Here is a 15,236-nt window from a genome sequence, read left to right on the forward strand (position 1 = left end):
GGCTTTTTGATGGGATTCTACCACTTTTTTTTTTTTTTTCTTGCTCTGTGGGACTGCCGGACCTGTCCCACGTCACAGCCCAGCTCATAGTCCAGATCTACCTCAGTCACAGCTTCAGCAGCGAAGCCAGGCTTTGAAGCAACGGGCCCAAGAGGGGTAAGGTGAACCTGGGCCATGCTGCAGTGCGGGGACCAGTGATGAGGAGCAGCATGGCGGAGAAGGCAGTAATGACCTTAACGCTGGGAGCACGATTCAGTGCTCTTAAAAAAAATGCCCTTGATTTTGGGCTCACCTGCCAAACTCTAGGAAATGCTAGCCCAGATCTGTGTTTTTTTAACTTATATGCTCAAATTGAATATTCTTGATCATTGAGACATTAGTGCTCAAAACAAATGCGATGCCTCCAAATCTCAGAGCTCTGGTTTTAGGCTTTTTGCAGAGTCAGGGGAAGACTTTTTGTTGGTTTCTCTCTGTCCCGCATTGAGTTTTTTCTTCCAAACCACAAAGGTTCTGAATGTCCGACCTGGACCTGCTGCACCTCTGGGAGGAGCTGGGTTGGGAGGTCTGGGGTCAGAAAAAAATATTCAGATATCTGTCTCTGCTTAGGTGCGACTCAGACCTTAGTAGTGCTGGGTTTGAGGAGGGAATTGGGATCGCTGGCCTTGCTTGAGCATCATCTGGTCAGTTCGGCATGTGGCTCTTCCCTGCCTTGCCAGTGTGTCAGTGCTTCCAGCCGGGACCTCACGTGCCTGGTCCTGCTGGGATGTCCGTGGGTCAGTGGGTTTAATGGCACAACCGCTGACCAGCACGTGGGGAAGCCCAGGGATGTGTTTGGCTTGGAGGGCAGCGCGGAAGATGGCAGCTCAGAGGTGGCGTGGCTAAAGCCTGGGGGCAGATCCCGTCCGCTCCACGCAAGCAGACGGTGCTGGGTTGTGCTCAGAGGTGTGGTAGGAACCTGCTGTGGGCTTCTAGCAGGTGCCTCCTTTTTTTGTGCTTTTGTTTCCTTGCCAGTGAAGGGAGTTTAGGGATAATATTCCTGCTTCGTGGAAATGCCGGCAAATTGAAAGCCTATCAATTTATAAGGGAAAAGCAAGTAATTTCTGCTACAACTTTTCTCCAAGTCCCCCTGGCAACGTTTGTGTCTTAGCAACCACATTTTCCTATTTAAAAATGTTTAAAACATTAAAAAACAACAACAACAACACATTAAGCACAGGATTAAGTGCTTTCCTGAATCAAAGCCTAACTAGATAAATGAAATGCTGTTAATTGAATCAGGGATGCACTGTGTTTTCAGCCCCCAAATTTGCATAACATTTGCATTTGATTGAAAAGCCATCATTAATGTTGTTCAATTCTAGTATGTCCCGCCATGTCTCTGGCTTTGGCCGTCCTCCTCCTGCCCCAAGGAGCTGCATAAATGGTTTTGGTGGGAGATGGCCAGGACAGGGTTGGTGCTGGGGGTAGGGGAGAGCCCTGAGCTTGGCCGTACCTTGCCATTGGCACTTGGTCCCTCAGCATCTTGGTGCCTGTAGTCACCTCTGCTTTGAGGAATACATGGTAGGGGACAGAGAAGGTCCAGGAGGTGTTGGATCTAAGGGAGATGCTGTAGCCAGCATCCTGCAGAGAGTGTCTGGGGTGTGTGTGGCTCTGGTGTGACTGCAGAGCCATTGCTGACACCCTAATGCAGAGCAATGCGGGGCAGAGGACCGGTGGCTCATGCTGTGGTGCTTGGAGTTGGTCCTTTCTCTAGCAGAGGTTCGCTAAATCAGCCCCTTGCTTTGGGGCTAAAGAGAAATCAAGTTGTCCTGACAAAACCTGGACAGGTGGGGGAAGAGGAAGGAAATCTGTGGGGCTGGCTGTGCTGGAAATAGCCACGCTGTGGGGCTGTTTCACTGCTGAGGGTCCCCCTGTGCATGGGGGCTGTTGCCATTCCCTAAAGATGAGTTTTGCTGAGCATCGTGCACTGGTAACGCAGGCAGCTGTGGGTGTTCCCTGCAGATCACAGGGAATGTTGTTCAGGGCTAAGCGCCCAGAGGGCAATAGCTGGGGTGACCTGGGCACCCTGCACCCTCCGTCCTCCTCTCCTCCCGTGCCCACTGTGCCAATCCCACCAGCCGCCTCCATCTGCCAGCACCAGTGATGCTTGACATCAAATCCCATTGGCAAAATAACGCCAGTCCGTCGGCCAGCCCCTGCCTGCGCCACGGGGCTCCGTGTGCCGCGAGGCCAGGGAAGGAGGCGCATCCGCGGGGTGCGAAGGAGAGAGGCACTTTTATCCCCTGCTCCGCTGCCAACCCACCTAGCGGCTGTGGGTGCGGGGATGCTCCTCTCCGGACATCTCTCAGCTTTCTGTGCTGGGCGAGAGCAGCTCTTGTCTCGGCTGGGACCTGTGACCAAAACTTTCTTGGGAGGAGGTGACAGCACGGGTGGCAGGGGTGTGCCGGTGCTGGTGGTGCAGCGAGGATCGAGGATCAGCTCTGCCCCTCCAAAGCATCGCCTCAAGCACCCCATGGGGCTCATGCAAGAGGGAGGGAACCCTCCAGCGAGGCCGGGCTGTGCGGATGCTGCTTTGCCGATGCTGCTTTGCCGTCGCCTTTGGCTCGTGGCGGCCAGCCCCAGCCTCCTGCTGGCCCCCGGCCAGGCTGCCTGCTCCTAACTAGCTAGTGCCCCTTTCTTGGGTCCCTGCCACTGCTGCCACTGTGCCAGTCTGCTCCAGGGAATTACCAGCAGATTCTTAATTAAGCGGGAGGCTCTGGCCACCCTCTCGAAGGCGATCTCTGGGGATGCATCCAAGGGTGAGAGAAGGTGGATCCTGATGGCTGAATCCGCACTTGGATATTTCCCAGTGAGATTTAAAAATTAAAAACCAAAACAAAAAACCCCAAACCACCTCAAGACTTAATGCGGGATTCTTAGTGACCATTTTGCCTCCCTCGGTGATGAGGGTTTTGTGTGAAGGCAGCTGCAGGTACCACTCTGTTCATGCTGGTGATGTGCCATGAGCACCCGAGGGTGCACAGCTCTGAGGATGTGGCTGCCGACGTGGCACCGAGAGCCAGCGATGCCGTGTGGGCTTGGGGGGACTCCAGGTGCGTTAGGGACACAGAGTGGTTTCCAGCTGGCTCCGGGGCTGTCGGAGACCAGCAGTGGGTGTTTTCTGAATGAACGAGGCTTTCCTTTGCTGCTAGTTTTCCCTGTTTCAGCTCCGTTTCTCCCTTCTGGAGAAGAGGTTCCTCCTGGTAATCTTTGGGTTTGACCCACATGGTATCAGTGGGTGCAGCGTGGCGGGGTGAGACATCTCTGCAGTGCCCAGGTACTGCAGGATCCCCAGTCCCTTTCCTGGATTCTCCCAGTTTGCTCCATGGTGCTTTGCTCCATCCCTTTGCTCCATCCCTTTGCTCCATCCCTTTGCTTTTTCTCCCAGTGAGGCTTAACCTGTTGGTGTGTTGAGCTCTTTAAAGAGCTGGCTGAAGGAAAACCTGAGGGAAGCCTTGGATGGAGCAGATTTGGGTGATTCCCCTGCTTGGGGGTAATGAGGGACTGACCCAGGATGCTCATCTGTGGTGTGGCTCCATGATGTGGGTCCTACCACCACCTCCTGTTACAGTCGGGGTGCCCCGGGGTGGGTGGTTTTTTCTCCCCAGCAAGCCCAACACACGTCCAGGGAGGGTTTACTGGTAGTGTCAGGAGGTTCCAAAGGTCTTGCTTTGCCTGCTCAGAGAGACAGCAGGTCCGCACGGGGCTGCCGGGCATGTTGGCAGGTTTTTGAGGGTTGAAGAACAGACGTAGCAGGATGCTAAAATCCGATTATCCCAAATAGCATCATCGGCACGGAGCAGGAGGAGACTAACACCGGGATCTGTCCCTGGGACCCGTGGGTCCTCTCTCTCTCCCTTCCAGCCCTGCAGCTGTTCGCCCTCCTCTTCCTCCCCTGGCTTTTTTTTTTTTTTAATGAAAAAAAGCCACCAGCATGTGCAGGAACTGGCCGGATTTGAGAATAGACTTTTTTTTTTTTTTAACCAGGTTGATCAGTCTGTTCCAGCTCACCCCCAGGATCTGGGAGGCTCCTGCCTTCGGTGTAGGATGAGCATTGTCCAGCAGAGCTCTTGCCTCCTCCTGTGGGCTGGGGGTGCCGGGGCTGGTCCGTGGCTCCTGCTGGCCTGAGGGGCACGAGTGCGGGTCCTGGCTGCCAGCTGAGGTCGGTGAGCAGAGGCTGCGAGAGCCCTTCGCGGCGCGGGAGGGAGTAGCGCCTGCCTTTGGCACATCATGAATAAAAACCAGGGAATTGCCGTCTTGCGGAGTTATTTATTTGGAGTAAAGCTCTGCTTGGTGCGGAGGTGGGAGCGGGCAGAACCGGGGCTGTCGTGTTTGGTGGTGTGAAGAGCGGCATTTTGCGACGAGGATTTAAATACAGCAGGACCTGCTTCTGGCAAAGCAAATAGCGGGGTTTATTTATTCATGACTTCCTCTGTAATTCTAACCACAGCCACTGCCGAGTGCTTGGACGGAGCCAGATTCGGCTGCTCGTCGAAGGGGGAGGTTTCCACCCACCGTGGGGCAACGCTGTGTCGAGCCGGACCTCACCGAAGGGTGACGGATGCGGCCCCGATTCCGCCCTCCCTGGGGCACGGTGGGCACCGATGGAGATGGGCCAGGAGGGAAGGCTCCAGGCTGCCGGCTCATCCTGGGATTTCGGGGGAACCTGCTCTGTGCTGTGCAGCTCAGCCCGTTGGGCTGAAAAAAGACCCATCTTCCCCTCTCGGCGTGGCCTCGGTGGGATTTAATATCTGTCAGCGATGGAGGCTGTTACGAGCTGGAGGCTGTTACGAGCGGCAAATAATCCCAGTGGTATAGTCGCGATGGGAGGAATTACCGGTTAATTAACATATTAATAAAAGCACAGGAGCCCTGGCGAGGCGCACAGCAGCCCTGCACCTTTCCTGGCCGGCGCGTATGTGGGTGATGCTCTGCCCGGGCAGATGCTCCAGCAAGCTCAGAAAAGGAGATCGATTTTTGTGTTTTTTTAATTATTATTTTTTTTTTTTTTAGGGGGAGACAATTAGATGCCACCAGCAGAATTACGGTGTGGGAACATAAACGGCTCTTTTCTCTCCATAGCACGTTTGATTCTGGTCACGTATGTGCAGAACACATGCTCTGCCCATGCAGATGCTTGTAGCTATCTGGAGAAGTTTCCGTGGCAGGGGTGGGCGGTGGGAGACCTACGGGGTTTCCTCTATCACTTCAAATCCTTTTGACCCTCCCTGGACTGTGACATTCTTTGCATTCTGAATTTCTTAATCTCTCTCCCATTCATTTTGGGATGCGGATTAACATGTAAACGAGAGATCTGGTTTCAGAGCATCCCCCCCCCCAGCCTCTGCTTTCTGCAGCCCCCCCCAACACACTGTGATTTTAAGGCTGGTTTGGTTTCTTTTTCCTCACCCGCCTGGTCTGCATGTGTTGTAGCAACAAATTTTGGTGTTTCAGAGCCTTCCCAGCGGCTGAGCTGGTGGGACCGCTGGAAATCTTTCTTTTTTGTGCTCATTTTGACTTTTGGAGGGGAGAGCCACCCCAAATCTGGCCATCCCATCCCTCTGGTCTGAACCTTTGGGAAGTCTTTGGTGACTTTGGGAAACGTCAGTTCTGGTTTTGTTTAAAACCAACTGGCCAGACCAGCCCTTTCGAGGATTTTGATGTGTGTGGGTTTGCATTGGCAGCGCGGATCAGAGGGGATGCTCGAGGCAGCTGCTTTTACCTGGCGGGATGAAGGGACTGAGGAGGGATCCTTACCTGCGTGGCTAAATCACACCAATGGCTTTCAGCCATTTCATGCGGAGACGATTTCTTCTCATTGACAAATGAGCTGAGCCACCTTCTGAAGTTGTGTAATTAGAAGATAAGGATCTGGAATCTCATTTTCTCTCCTTTTTTTGGATTATTCCACGCAGTCATAAATACTTTGAATTTGAAGCCTGGGTCTGTCGTGAGCAGGTCCGAGGGTATTTACCCAATATAGTGCTGCCAGCGCTGAGCTGCCTGCCATGGTCATGGCATTTATCTTCCTTTTCCTTAGGCATCTTAAAATTCAGTGGTTTTGGTTATTCGTGAAGAAGAGAGGCTGGTGGGGAGGACCAGCCATCCTTGGGGGTTGGCCCTTGTTTGCAGGCGAGTTGTGCCTACAAAGCTGCGTCCTTCATAGCTTTGGATGCCTAAAGGTGTCATTGTCTTTAGGTGGGGGCTTTTGCGGTGTCCAGCAGCACGTTGGGGTGCCGGCAGCCGTGGTGGCATGGCTGTGTGCCGGTGCCGCCGGACGAGCCCACGGCTGCTCTCAGCTGTCTGCAGCAGCTGCACGGTGAGGGGTGGGTGGGGGGACAGCACCCCCGGGGCAAATTTGGCATCAGAATTAAAAAAAGAGTTTCTATTTTGGGAAAAGTGAGGTTGGGAAGAGCCAAAAATGTGAGTGGGGAAGCAGCCTGAGTGGGGAAGCTGTGATGCCCGTGCCTTGGCCTCCCCGGTTAAAATTCAGCCGGGTTTTTGGCTGCGGCAGTGATGCTCCAGCAGCTCCCGCCAGCGGTTGGTGGCATCCCAAGGGTCGTTCCTTCATGCCTCCGCTGCAGGAGGGCAGGCTGCATGAGCACACGGCTCCCTTTTTGTGTACTAATCCTTCTATTTAATCTAGCTAAAGTCTCTGCCTTTCCAGCCATGCCCGCATTAGGGCTCCAGCCAGTCCCGAAGGGTTGGGGGGATTTTTGGCACATTGTTCTTGGAGAAGCTCCCGGCATAAATCCAGCACCGACCGGGCTGGGTGTAATTAGCCAAAAGCCATCAGAAATCCTGGTAGTGTATGGAAATGCAAAACTTGATTAGATACATCAATGTGCAACAGCTCAATGCAAGACAGCCACGTTTCGGACACCAAATCTGCTTTTTAATCGCTTTTCATTTATTTCAGGAGCCGGAAAATTCAAATCCGAAACATCCCACCCCAGCTGCGATGGGAGGTAAGAGGAGCAAGTGGAGAAGTGTAGGTCAGATTTACAGACTAATTCCCTGCCTCAGGTTTCTGTACTTGGGATTAAAGTCTATTTTTCCTTTTCTTAGTTGTTAATTTGGTCTAATTATACTCAGCCCTTGCGTCCACGTAGCTTATTCCTCTTCCATTACAGGAGTAAATTCAACTGGTAGAAGCAATGTAAGCTACACCAACAAAAATCCCCATTAATAACAGGGATATATGATTTATCTATTGTATAAGGAACAAACCGGATCCTTTCTTCCTGCTGGCTGCTGGGACTTTTCCCTGACTCTTTTTTTCTTCTTTTCTTCTTTTCCCCCCCCAGGCAGGCTCCAAGGCCTCTTGCTCCAGCGTCCTGGAGTAGGCAGGAGCTTCCTTCATCTAATTGCTTGTGAAGTCTTAATGATTAGAAAGCTGCCTTTATTGATTGATTGTATTTCCTTGATCTGTCCTGACAATCCCAGCATAAAGTGGGGTTTTCTTGCTCCTTTTTCCAGGTTCTGGATGGCTTGCTAGCCCAGTATGGCACTGTAGAAAACTGCGAGCAAGGTAGGACTGAAAAAAAGAAGCTGTATTTAAGATATTTTCTGCCCCAGCTCTTTTTTTTTGGGAGGGGGGAGAAGGGCGAGGATGGACATGTGGTTTTCCTTTGTCAGCAGAAGCCGTGGCTGAAGATGTCAAGAGGTCTCAGCCTGGTTGCTGGGGCTTGTTTTTTGTTCCCTGTTGCTAAAAGATGAGTCCCGTGAGGTGGCTTTGGGCAGCTCATGTGGGTGTCCGTCCCTGCATCGGGTCCGGGTCAGCATTGTTCCCACCGCACCTGTGGGTACCCCCCTGCAGCTGCTTTGGGGGAAGATGCGGGATGCTCTCCCGAGGCTGCCCGGGGACTATCTGTCTCCACTCGGCAGATTTTATCTCAGCCTCTAATGGCGATCAGTTGAGACAGGAGGTTTAATGTTGCCCGTGGGATGTTTAATGAGAGTAGAGTTACCATAACCCTCCTAGAAATGGAAAGGAGGGCTTGGAGGAGCTCCTGGGACCCTCCCTGGGCTCCAGCGAGGGATGGCAGGGTGGAGTTGGCTTTGGTGGCTTTGCTGCAGGGCGCAACGGCACATCGGGATCCTTCAAATAAGGCAGGAGGGTCTGTGCTGCCCAGGGTGAGTCCTCGGACACTCTTCTCCCTTGCAGGAGAAAAATGTTCGCAAATCCCTGGGGAGCCCTGGAAGGGACTTGTCTGAGTGGGGGCTTGTCTGAGACGGTGTCTCAGCTTTTTCAGGGGGCTTTGGTCAGAGATGTTTGCACTGCCTCTCTAATTTCTGCCTCTTTTGCTCGCAGTGAACACGGACAGCGAGACGGCTGTTGTCAATGTCACCTACGCCAACCGGGAGCAGACCAGGCAGTAAGTGCCCTGTGCTCCCTCGGGAGCTCGGGCTGCCCTCCCTGCTGCTGCTCTGGCCCCTTCCCTGCCTGCAGAAAAGAGGATTTCCAGTGCTGGGAGTCAGATTACCCCAGAATTCCTCCATTTTGGCTAAAAATGCAGCAAATCTTTGAGGACACCCTCCCCGAGCTCTGAATTCCTTCACCTTCAGATGAACACCCGAGTTTTTAGGCTTTTCTCTGCAGTTCAGAGAGTAAAACCGTAACGTTTTGCTCAAGGAAAAGTGGAGATTTTCTTGTACTTATATGATTTCAGGGATTATGTCTCCAGAAAAAGTTAATGAGAGCAAATATCATAGGAGCTGGCAAGCATCAGGCAGCACGTGTCCTCTCAGGCTGATGGCTCATGTGGAGACTTGCAGCTCCCTTCCCCGTCCTGCCCGGGGAAGACCGGGCTTTGCACTAAATGCAAATGGAAAATTAATTGGGTTTTCACCGCTGTTTATTTCGCTTTCCTTTTGCCCCACGGAAGGGCTCTGGAAAGGAACGGGAGCAGCGCTTTCCTTGGAGGGCAGCCTGGAGGAGAGCGGGGATTGATGGATAGGTTTTGATCCGGGAAGGTTTCCGTCGCTGAGGCAGGCGCGTGTCAAATGTGGCCGCTGTGGCCGCGCTGCTGTCTCCTGGGACGTCGCCTGTGGTCACTCTGCCAAAGCGTCAGCTTCCAAATGGCCGCCTGGCCGATAATACTTCAGCTGTCAAACCCAAATTTGCTGCGGTTGCTTGTGTGACCGCAGCAAACCATCACGGCGGAACCGCTATCGTGTTTTACTTTCTGTAAGGAGATGGGGCAGGGTCTGGCCATGGAGCCCAGCAAGGGGAACACTCCTGGTTTGTCCTGTCACTTGTTCATCCACACCAGCCCTGCACTTTACACCCCATAAGATGAAGTATTTTGAATTTCTTTTGCCAGGAAGCACTCAGCAAGAGTTTTGTGCAAGTAGTTTTGCTCTCAGATCTGCAGCCCTTCCCTCTGGCTCTTTCCTCCTCTGTGGATATGTGTTTCATTGAGCATCTCTGATCCCTGCATGTCCTGCAGAGATGGGGCAGCTAGCAGGGACAGTCTCTTTCCAGCCAGATTTAGGGTGGGGTTTTTTTTTGTTGTGTTTTTTTTTGTTTGTTTGTTTTTTGTTTTTCTTTTTTTTGCAAGAGTTGAGTCACTGACCACTTTCTGGAGAGCTGCAGTTTGGGTTGCCTCGGTAGAGAGCCGGGGAGGTTTGAAGGAGCTGGAGAGCGGTGGCCAAAGCCGTCGCTTTGCTCTTGCTGCCAGCCCCATCTACCGACAGCGTCCAGCCCTTGCAGTCCCTGAAGTCCTGCCAGGGGACGGCTTTGAGATACCGGACAAAAATCATACGGCTGAGGAGATGCGGGAATCGCTCCCTGCACAATCCTGTCCTTGCCGTGGGTGCTCGGAGAGGGTCCCTTCAAAATACTTTGGCTCATCCAGGCTGGGTGGGAAGTCCTGCCGGGTCCCCACCGCGTCAGTGATGTCTCCTTTCCCCACTCCGGGTGCTTGCTTGCCAGGCGTTACACCAGGGAGGGCTTGGCCCATTCTGGGCTGACCTGCTGCACTGCTGCTCGGTGTGGGAGCATGACCCCAACCCCTTCTCCCCTTCCAGAGCCATCATGAAGCTGAATGGGCACCAGCTGGAGAACCACGCGCTGAAGGTCTCCTACATCCCCGACGAGCAGTCCATGCAAGGGCCGGAGAACGGGCGGCGGGGCGGCTTTGGGGTGCGCGGTGCTCCCAGGCAGGGCTCCCCCGTCACTGCGGGGGCACCGGTCAAGCAGCAGCCAGTGGATATCCCCCTCCGTCTCCTGGTGCCCACCCAGTACGTGGGTGCCATCATTGGCAAGGAAGGGGCCACCATCAGGAACATCACCAAGCAGACGCAGTCCAAGTGAGTCCGTTCTCCTACGTGCTGGTTTGTGCCTTGTGGTGTGCACTGATTTAGGAGGCTGGATTCTTATCCAAGAATGGGCTATTTGAGGCCACTCTGGCTCTCCCGCCGGGTAGGGTGGCATGTCCAGGAACCACCTTCCCTCACCCTGTCCCAGCCAGGCTCTCTGGCTGTGCTTCCCTGTGTGTCTCCGTTTGCCAGGGCTGCCTTGGCTGGGACAGGACCCAGGCAGGTGTGCGGGGAGGTTGCTGCTTCAGCCAGTCTCATTTAGTCCAAGCTTGTCGAGCATCACCTGCTTGCTCTGGCATTTGCCCCATGAACTTGCTGGCTATGGCTCTTGTCCCCCAAGGAAGGCTTTATCTAAGACGTGAAGTGATGGACAACCCACCCCGTCCCCCAGGCACGTGCTTGTTCCACCACTTAATCACTCCTGTTGCTTAAAATAAGTAGATGCTGATGCCTTATTTGGATGTCTGTGATGTGACCTTCTAGCTGCTGCGTCCATGTTGAGTGTCGAGCCCAGAATTAACTCCTCTTGCCTTCCCTGGGTGCATATAACCTTACAGTCGAGTGTGAGCTCCAGGCGGTTCATGGGGAGTGGAGCAGTGGGTGCTCACGCTGCCGGCAAGCCGCAGAGCTGCTCCCCCCACCCCAGCGCCCATCCCGTGCTTGCAGGATCGACGTGCACCGGAAAGAAAATGCGGGAGCTGCAGAAAAAGCCATCAGTATCCACTCCACCCCTGAGGGCTGCTCTGCCGCCTGCAAGATGATTTTGGAGATCATGCAGAAAGAGGCGAAGGACACCAAGACGTAAGCTTTCCCCCTGCCTTGCTGTGCACCCGTGTCCCATCTGTGGCTCTTCGCTGGGCTGTGGTACCATCGTAATGCCCAGAGCCGTATGATGCTCCCAGGTGTGCGGGAGCTTTGGTTTGGGGGACCCAAGGACTCCAAGCAAGGGGATCTGAGCTTCCCCCACCCCTCTGTACCAAATCCCTCCTCTTCTGGCTGTACTAATCCTTCACGTTGGATTTTTTCCCCATTCTTCTCTCAAGAGCTGATGAAGTGCCTCTGAAAATCTTGGCCCATAACAACTTTGTGGGGCGCCTGATTGGCAAAGAAGGACGAAACTTGAAGAAAGTGGAGCAGGACACGGAGACAAAAATCACCATCTCATCGTAAGGCTCTTCGCTCCCTTTGGGGAAACCAGGACAGCTTTTCCTCAGCCTGGGGAGGATGGGGAGGATGAGGGGATGGGTAATGTGATGAGTCTGTCAGCTAGAAGCCAGCCTGTGATGTGGGTGCTTTACTCCCCAAAGCTCTCTTGAAAAATCTTGGCTTTATATTTTCTGTATTCCTCTCCCTGTCCCTTTGGTGTCCCCTCCCCATCTCTTCAGGGCTGCAGAACTCGGTACTGGCTGGGCTGATGGCCAGGACTGGGGTTTTACTCATAAGCCCTGTGTTTGGAGAAGGCAGAGTGGACTTTGCAGTACAAACCATGATGTTGGCCCCTGCCCTGCCTGGGACCAGTACACAGTGGCAGTGGCATCCTGTGTCCCCAGCACCCCAGTAGCACCCATCAGAAGGACCAGAGTACCGGGTGTAGGGCTGGTGGGGTGCTGATGCTGGCTTTCCCATCAGCTTGCAGGACCTGACTCTGTACAACCCTGAAAGGACCATCACGGTGAAGGGCTCCATTGAGAACTGCTGCAAAGCGGAGCAGGAGATCATGAAGAAAGTGAGGGAAGCCTACGAGAACGACGTGGCCGCCATGAGTGTGAGTGGGGTTTGGTCCAGCATCTCAGCTGATGCGGGCTCTCCAGGAGGATGCCCTGATCAAAGCAATGTGCATTTGTCTGCTCTCGCCCTCAGTTGCAATCTCACCTCATCCCTGGCCTTAACTTGGCTGCAGTTGGCCTCTTCCCTGCCTCCTCCAACGCGGTACCTCCTCCACCGAGCAGCGTCTCTGGGGCCGCGCCATACAGCTCCTTCATGGTAGGTGAACACCAGACAGCTCCAACTGCTTCTGCGTCAGGCTTGGGGATGTCCCCTGCATGGAGGAGACCCTTGCAATGGGCAGGGTTATGCCTCCAGCACCCCCTGCGCTCAGCAGGCAGGTCAGGTCCAGCATGGGTGCAGGATCTGGTCTTCTAAACTATTGCAAACGTGGTGAAGGTGCTCAGACCCCACAGGGTCTGGCAGTGGCTCAGCCCTGTGCCCTTGGGAGAGGTTGAGGCATCACTTGGAAGGGGACTTGGATCCTTGATCCCGGTGGTGGTACTGAGCCCTGACCGGTGACACTGTACCTGCAGCCTCCGGAGCAGGAGACGGTGCATGTCTTCATCCCCGCGCAGGCGGTCGGTGCCATCATCGGCAAGAAGGGCCAGCACATCAAGCAGCTCTCCCGGTTTGCAAGTGCCTCTATCAAGGTAGGGCTGCCCGGTGGAGAACCCCCCTCTGCCAGCACCTCCGGAAGGCAGGGGCTGGGGAAACCACCTGGAAAACCCTAGGCGGTTGGGCTGGGGGCCCGATCCTGTAGTGTGGGGAAGGGAGGGCATGGCTGCCACCCTGCCTGTGCCACTCCGTGCCGCAGCCCCCATCTCTCTCCCCGCTCCAGATTGCCCCTCCAGAGACGCCGGACTCCAAAGTGCGCATGGTCGTCATCACGGGCCCTCCAGAGGCTCAGTTCAAGGTGCCCCCTGCGCGACCGTCATTGCGGGGGATGCGGGGGGAGGAGCAGGGGGGGTGGCCCCTATTTTGAGCCCCCCAGCCTGTGGCTGGGTAAACCCAGCATCATCTTTCCCAGGGGCTGAGCTGGTTTGAAACCCCAAGGAACTGGGATTTGGTGGGATGCTGTCCCATCCCAGATCTCAGGGGTGGAGACCCACTGAGCCAGTGGGGACACGCTGGGCTAAGACATCTCAGATGGCACCTGATTCCGTGCTCCCTCCCCTCCGCAGGCACAGGGCAGGATTTACGGGAAGCTGAAGGAGGAGAACTTCTTTGGACCGAAGGAAGAAGTGAAGCTGGAGACGCACATCCGGGTCCCCGCCTCGGCCGCGGGCAGGGTCATCGGCAAAGGGGGCAAAACCGTAAGCAGAAGCGATGCTTGGATGGGGGTGGGAGCACCCTGCGAGAGAACATCCCTGGGAGGGTGGCTGCTTTGCGCCAGTGCCTGGGGACATCCCAGGGATGGGTTTCCCGGGGGATGGGCTGGGATTTGCCAAAGGTGCTCGTCCTTCCTGCATGGCACAACAGGGTCGTCTCTGCCCCTTCCCCACAGGTCAATGAGCTGCAGAACCTGACAGCAGCAGAGGTGGTGGTGCCACGGGACCAGACCCCTGACGAGAATGAGCAGGTCATCGTGAAGATCATTGGGCACTTCTACGCCAGCCAGGTACGGCCCCAGCAGCTCCTGTGCTAGTACTAGTGGATTCTCTGATGGCTCATATGGTGGTGTGTCCATATGCGTCATCTCTTGTCAAAGTGTTTTCCACGCCTGTCTGGTGGTGGTTGCAGAAGTGGGTGAGGGTGAGCTGTGCCCTTTGCCGTGGGTGATGGTGTTGGGATGGTGGGGAAGCAGGGAGAGCCATGGGAGAGCGTGCACGTGGAGAGTGTGACCTCCCAAACCCGACTTCTGGAGGAAACCACGCTAAAAACAGGGCAGGAAGGGACTTCCCGGAGCCACTTCAGCCAGCCGTGCTGAACGCGGCAGCATCTGTCACAACGTGCAAAGCCATTTCCCTCACCCCTGGGGTCTGGCTGGCCCTGGGGTTCCCCCCAGCTCCCCACCTTGCTCTTCTCACCCGCAGATGGCTCAGCGCAAGATCCGAGACATCCTGGCCCAGGTGAAGCAGCAGCACCAGAAGGGACAGAGCGGCCAGACACAAGCGCGGAGGAAATAAGAGCAGCACCTACACAAACGTGAAAAGCAGAACAAGCCAATGCCGGGCTTAAGAGTGGCTGGGAATCAGTTACCGTAGACAGATGCTAATTTTTTCATTAACCAATTGAGATTAAAAGGCAGTTTGATTGGCTTCCAAGGTAGATGGCTAGGGTAAGGAAAAAAAAAAAAAAAAAAAAAAAAAAAAATTGGATCCATTTTTAGCTCCACGTGCCGGGACAGCTACTTAAATGAAGCGAGAGGTGCTGCAACACGCCAGGCCGGCTGGTGCAGCGCTGGGTGCGCGGGGATGACGGTGCGGTGAAGCCGTGGCCACCGCGGCACTGCGTCCCCTCTCATGGGTGCAGCATTTGCCCACTCATTTAAGTAGCCTCTGGGGGTCCCGTCCCAGCTGGGGCACCCGGTGGCTGCGTCTCCCCGACCCCTTGCTCGCTCCCTCCCTCCCTGCAGCTGGTGGATATTCCTAGAACGACGTTAAGCCTTTTGGAGCATTTAATTTTGATTTTTTCCCCCTTTTTTTTTTTTTTTTTGTAAAGAGAAATTCCAGTGGATTTTTATGAAATTATTGGTAATGAGATCCACTGGGGGGGGGGGGGGGGGGGTGGGAATAAAAATGATAACCCCCCCACCTTAGCACCAAACGGATTGGGTCCCTTGGGAGCTCTGCACCGCTCCAGTCTCAGAACCACCAGCGGGCAGGTGGGAGGGCAGGATTCCTCCTGCCTGTGCTGCCTGCAGTGCAGTGCCTTGCAAAGCCTTAGAAGCCAGGAGAGCACCTCTATTTTCCAGGATGATTTTTTTTTTTTCTTTCCATTGTTTGAATGTTTCTTTTCATCTTAGGTTAGTTTAAAGAAAGAAAATTTAAAAAAAAAAATTTTTTTTTGAAGCCTATGAAATAATGGCAGAAACGGGACATGCGACTGTTTTTATCAGTGATCTCCGCTGCAGAGGTGACGACCAGTCCTAGAGATGAGGCAAATTT

The 15,236-nt window shown here is 54.4% G+C and overlaps 1 protein-coding gene across 1 annotated transcript in view; it reads left to right on the plus strand.

Moving 5' to 3' along the window:
- The window catches only part of IGF2BP1 (insulin like growth factor 2 mRNA binding protein 1), a 29,460-nt gene extending 15,073 nt beyond the window's left edge, over positions 1 to 14,387 (plus strand). The window contains exons 3-15 of the mRNA XM_037411284.1: positions 6,959 to 7,007; positions 7,519 to 7,570; positions 8,354 to 8,417; positions 10,072 to 10,353; positions 11,029 to 11,163; positions 11,406 to 11,528; positions 11,992 to 12,127; positions 12,223 to 12,345; positions 12,663 to 12,779; positions 12,968 to 13,042; positions 13,311 to 13,442; positions 13,634 to 13,747; positions 14,163 to 14,387. Coding sequence (XP_037267181.1) covers positions 6,959 to 7,007; positions 7,519 to 7,570; positions 8,354 to 8,417; positions 10,072 to 10,353; positions 11,029 to 11,163; positions 11,406 to 11,528; positions 11,992 to 12,127; positions 12,223 to 12,345; positions 12,663 to 12,779; positions 12,968 to 13,042; positions 13,311 to 13,442; positions 13,634 to 13,747; positions 14,163 to 14,255 — 1,495 coding nt within the window. The 3' untranslated portion in view covers positions 14,256 to 14,387. The remainder of the gene's footprint in view (positions 1 to 6,958; positions 7,008 to 7,518; positions 7,571 to 8,353; positions 8,418 to 10,071; positions 10,354 to 11,028; positions 11,164 to 11,405; positions 11,529 to 11,991; positions 12,128 to 12,222; positions 12,346 to 12,662; positions 12,780 to 12,967; positions 13,043 to 13,310; positions 13,443 to 13,633; positions 13,748 to 14,162) is intronic.
- The last annotated feature ends 849 nt before the right edge of the window (positions 14,388 to 15,236 follow it).

The sequence above is a fragment of the Falco rusticolus genome, chromosome 18 (genome assembly GCF_015220075.1).
Source record: "Falco rusticolus isolate bFalRus1 chromosome 18, bFalRus1.pri, whole genome shotgun sequence".
In the NCBI taxonomy this organism is placed as follows: domain Eukaryota; kingdom Metazoa; phylum Chordata; class Aves; order Falconiformes; family Falconidae; genus Falco; species Falco rusticolus.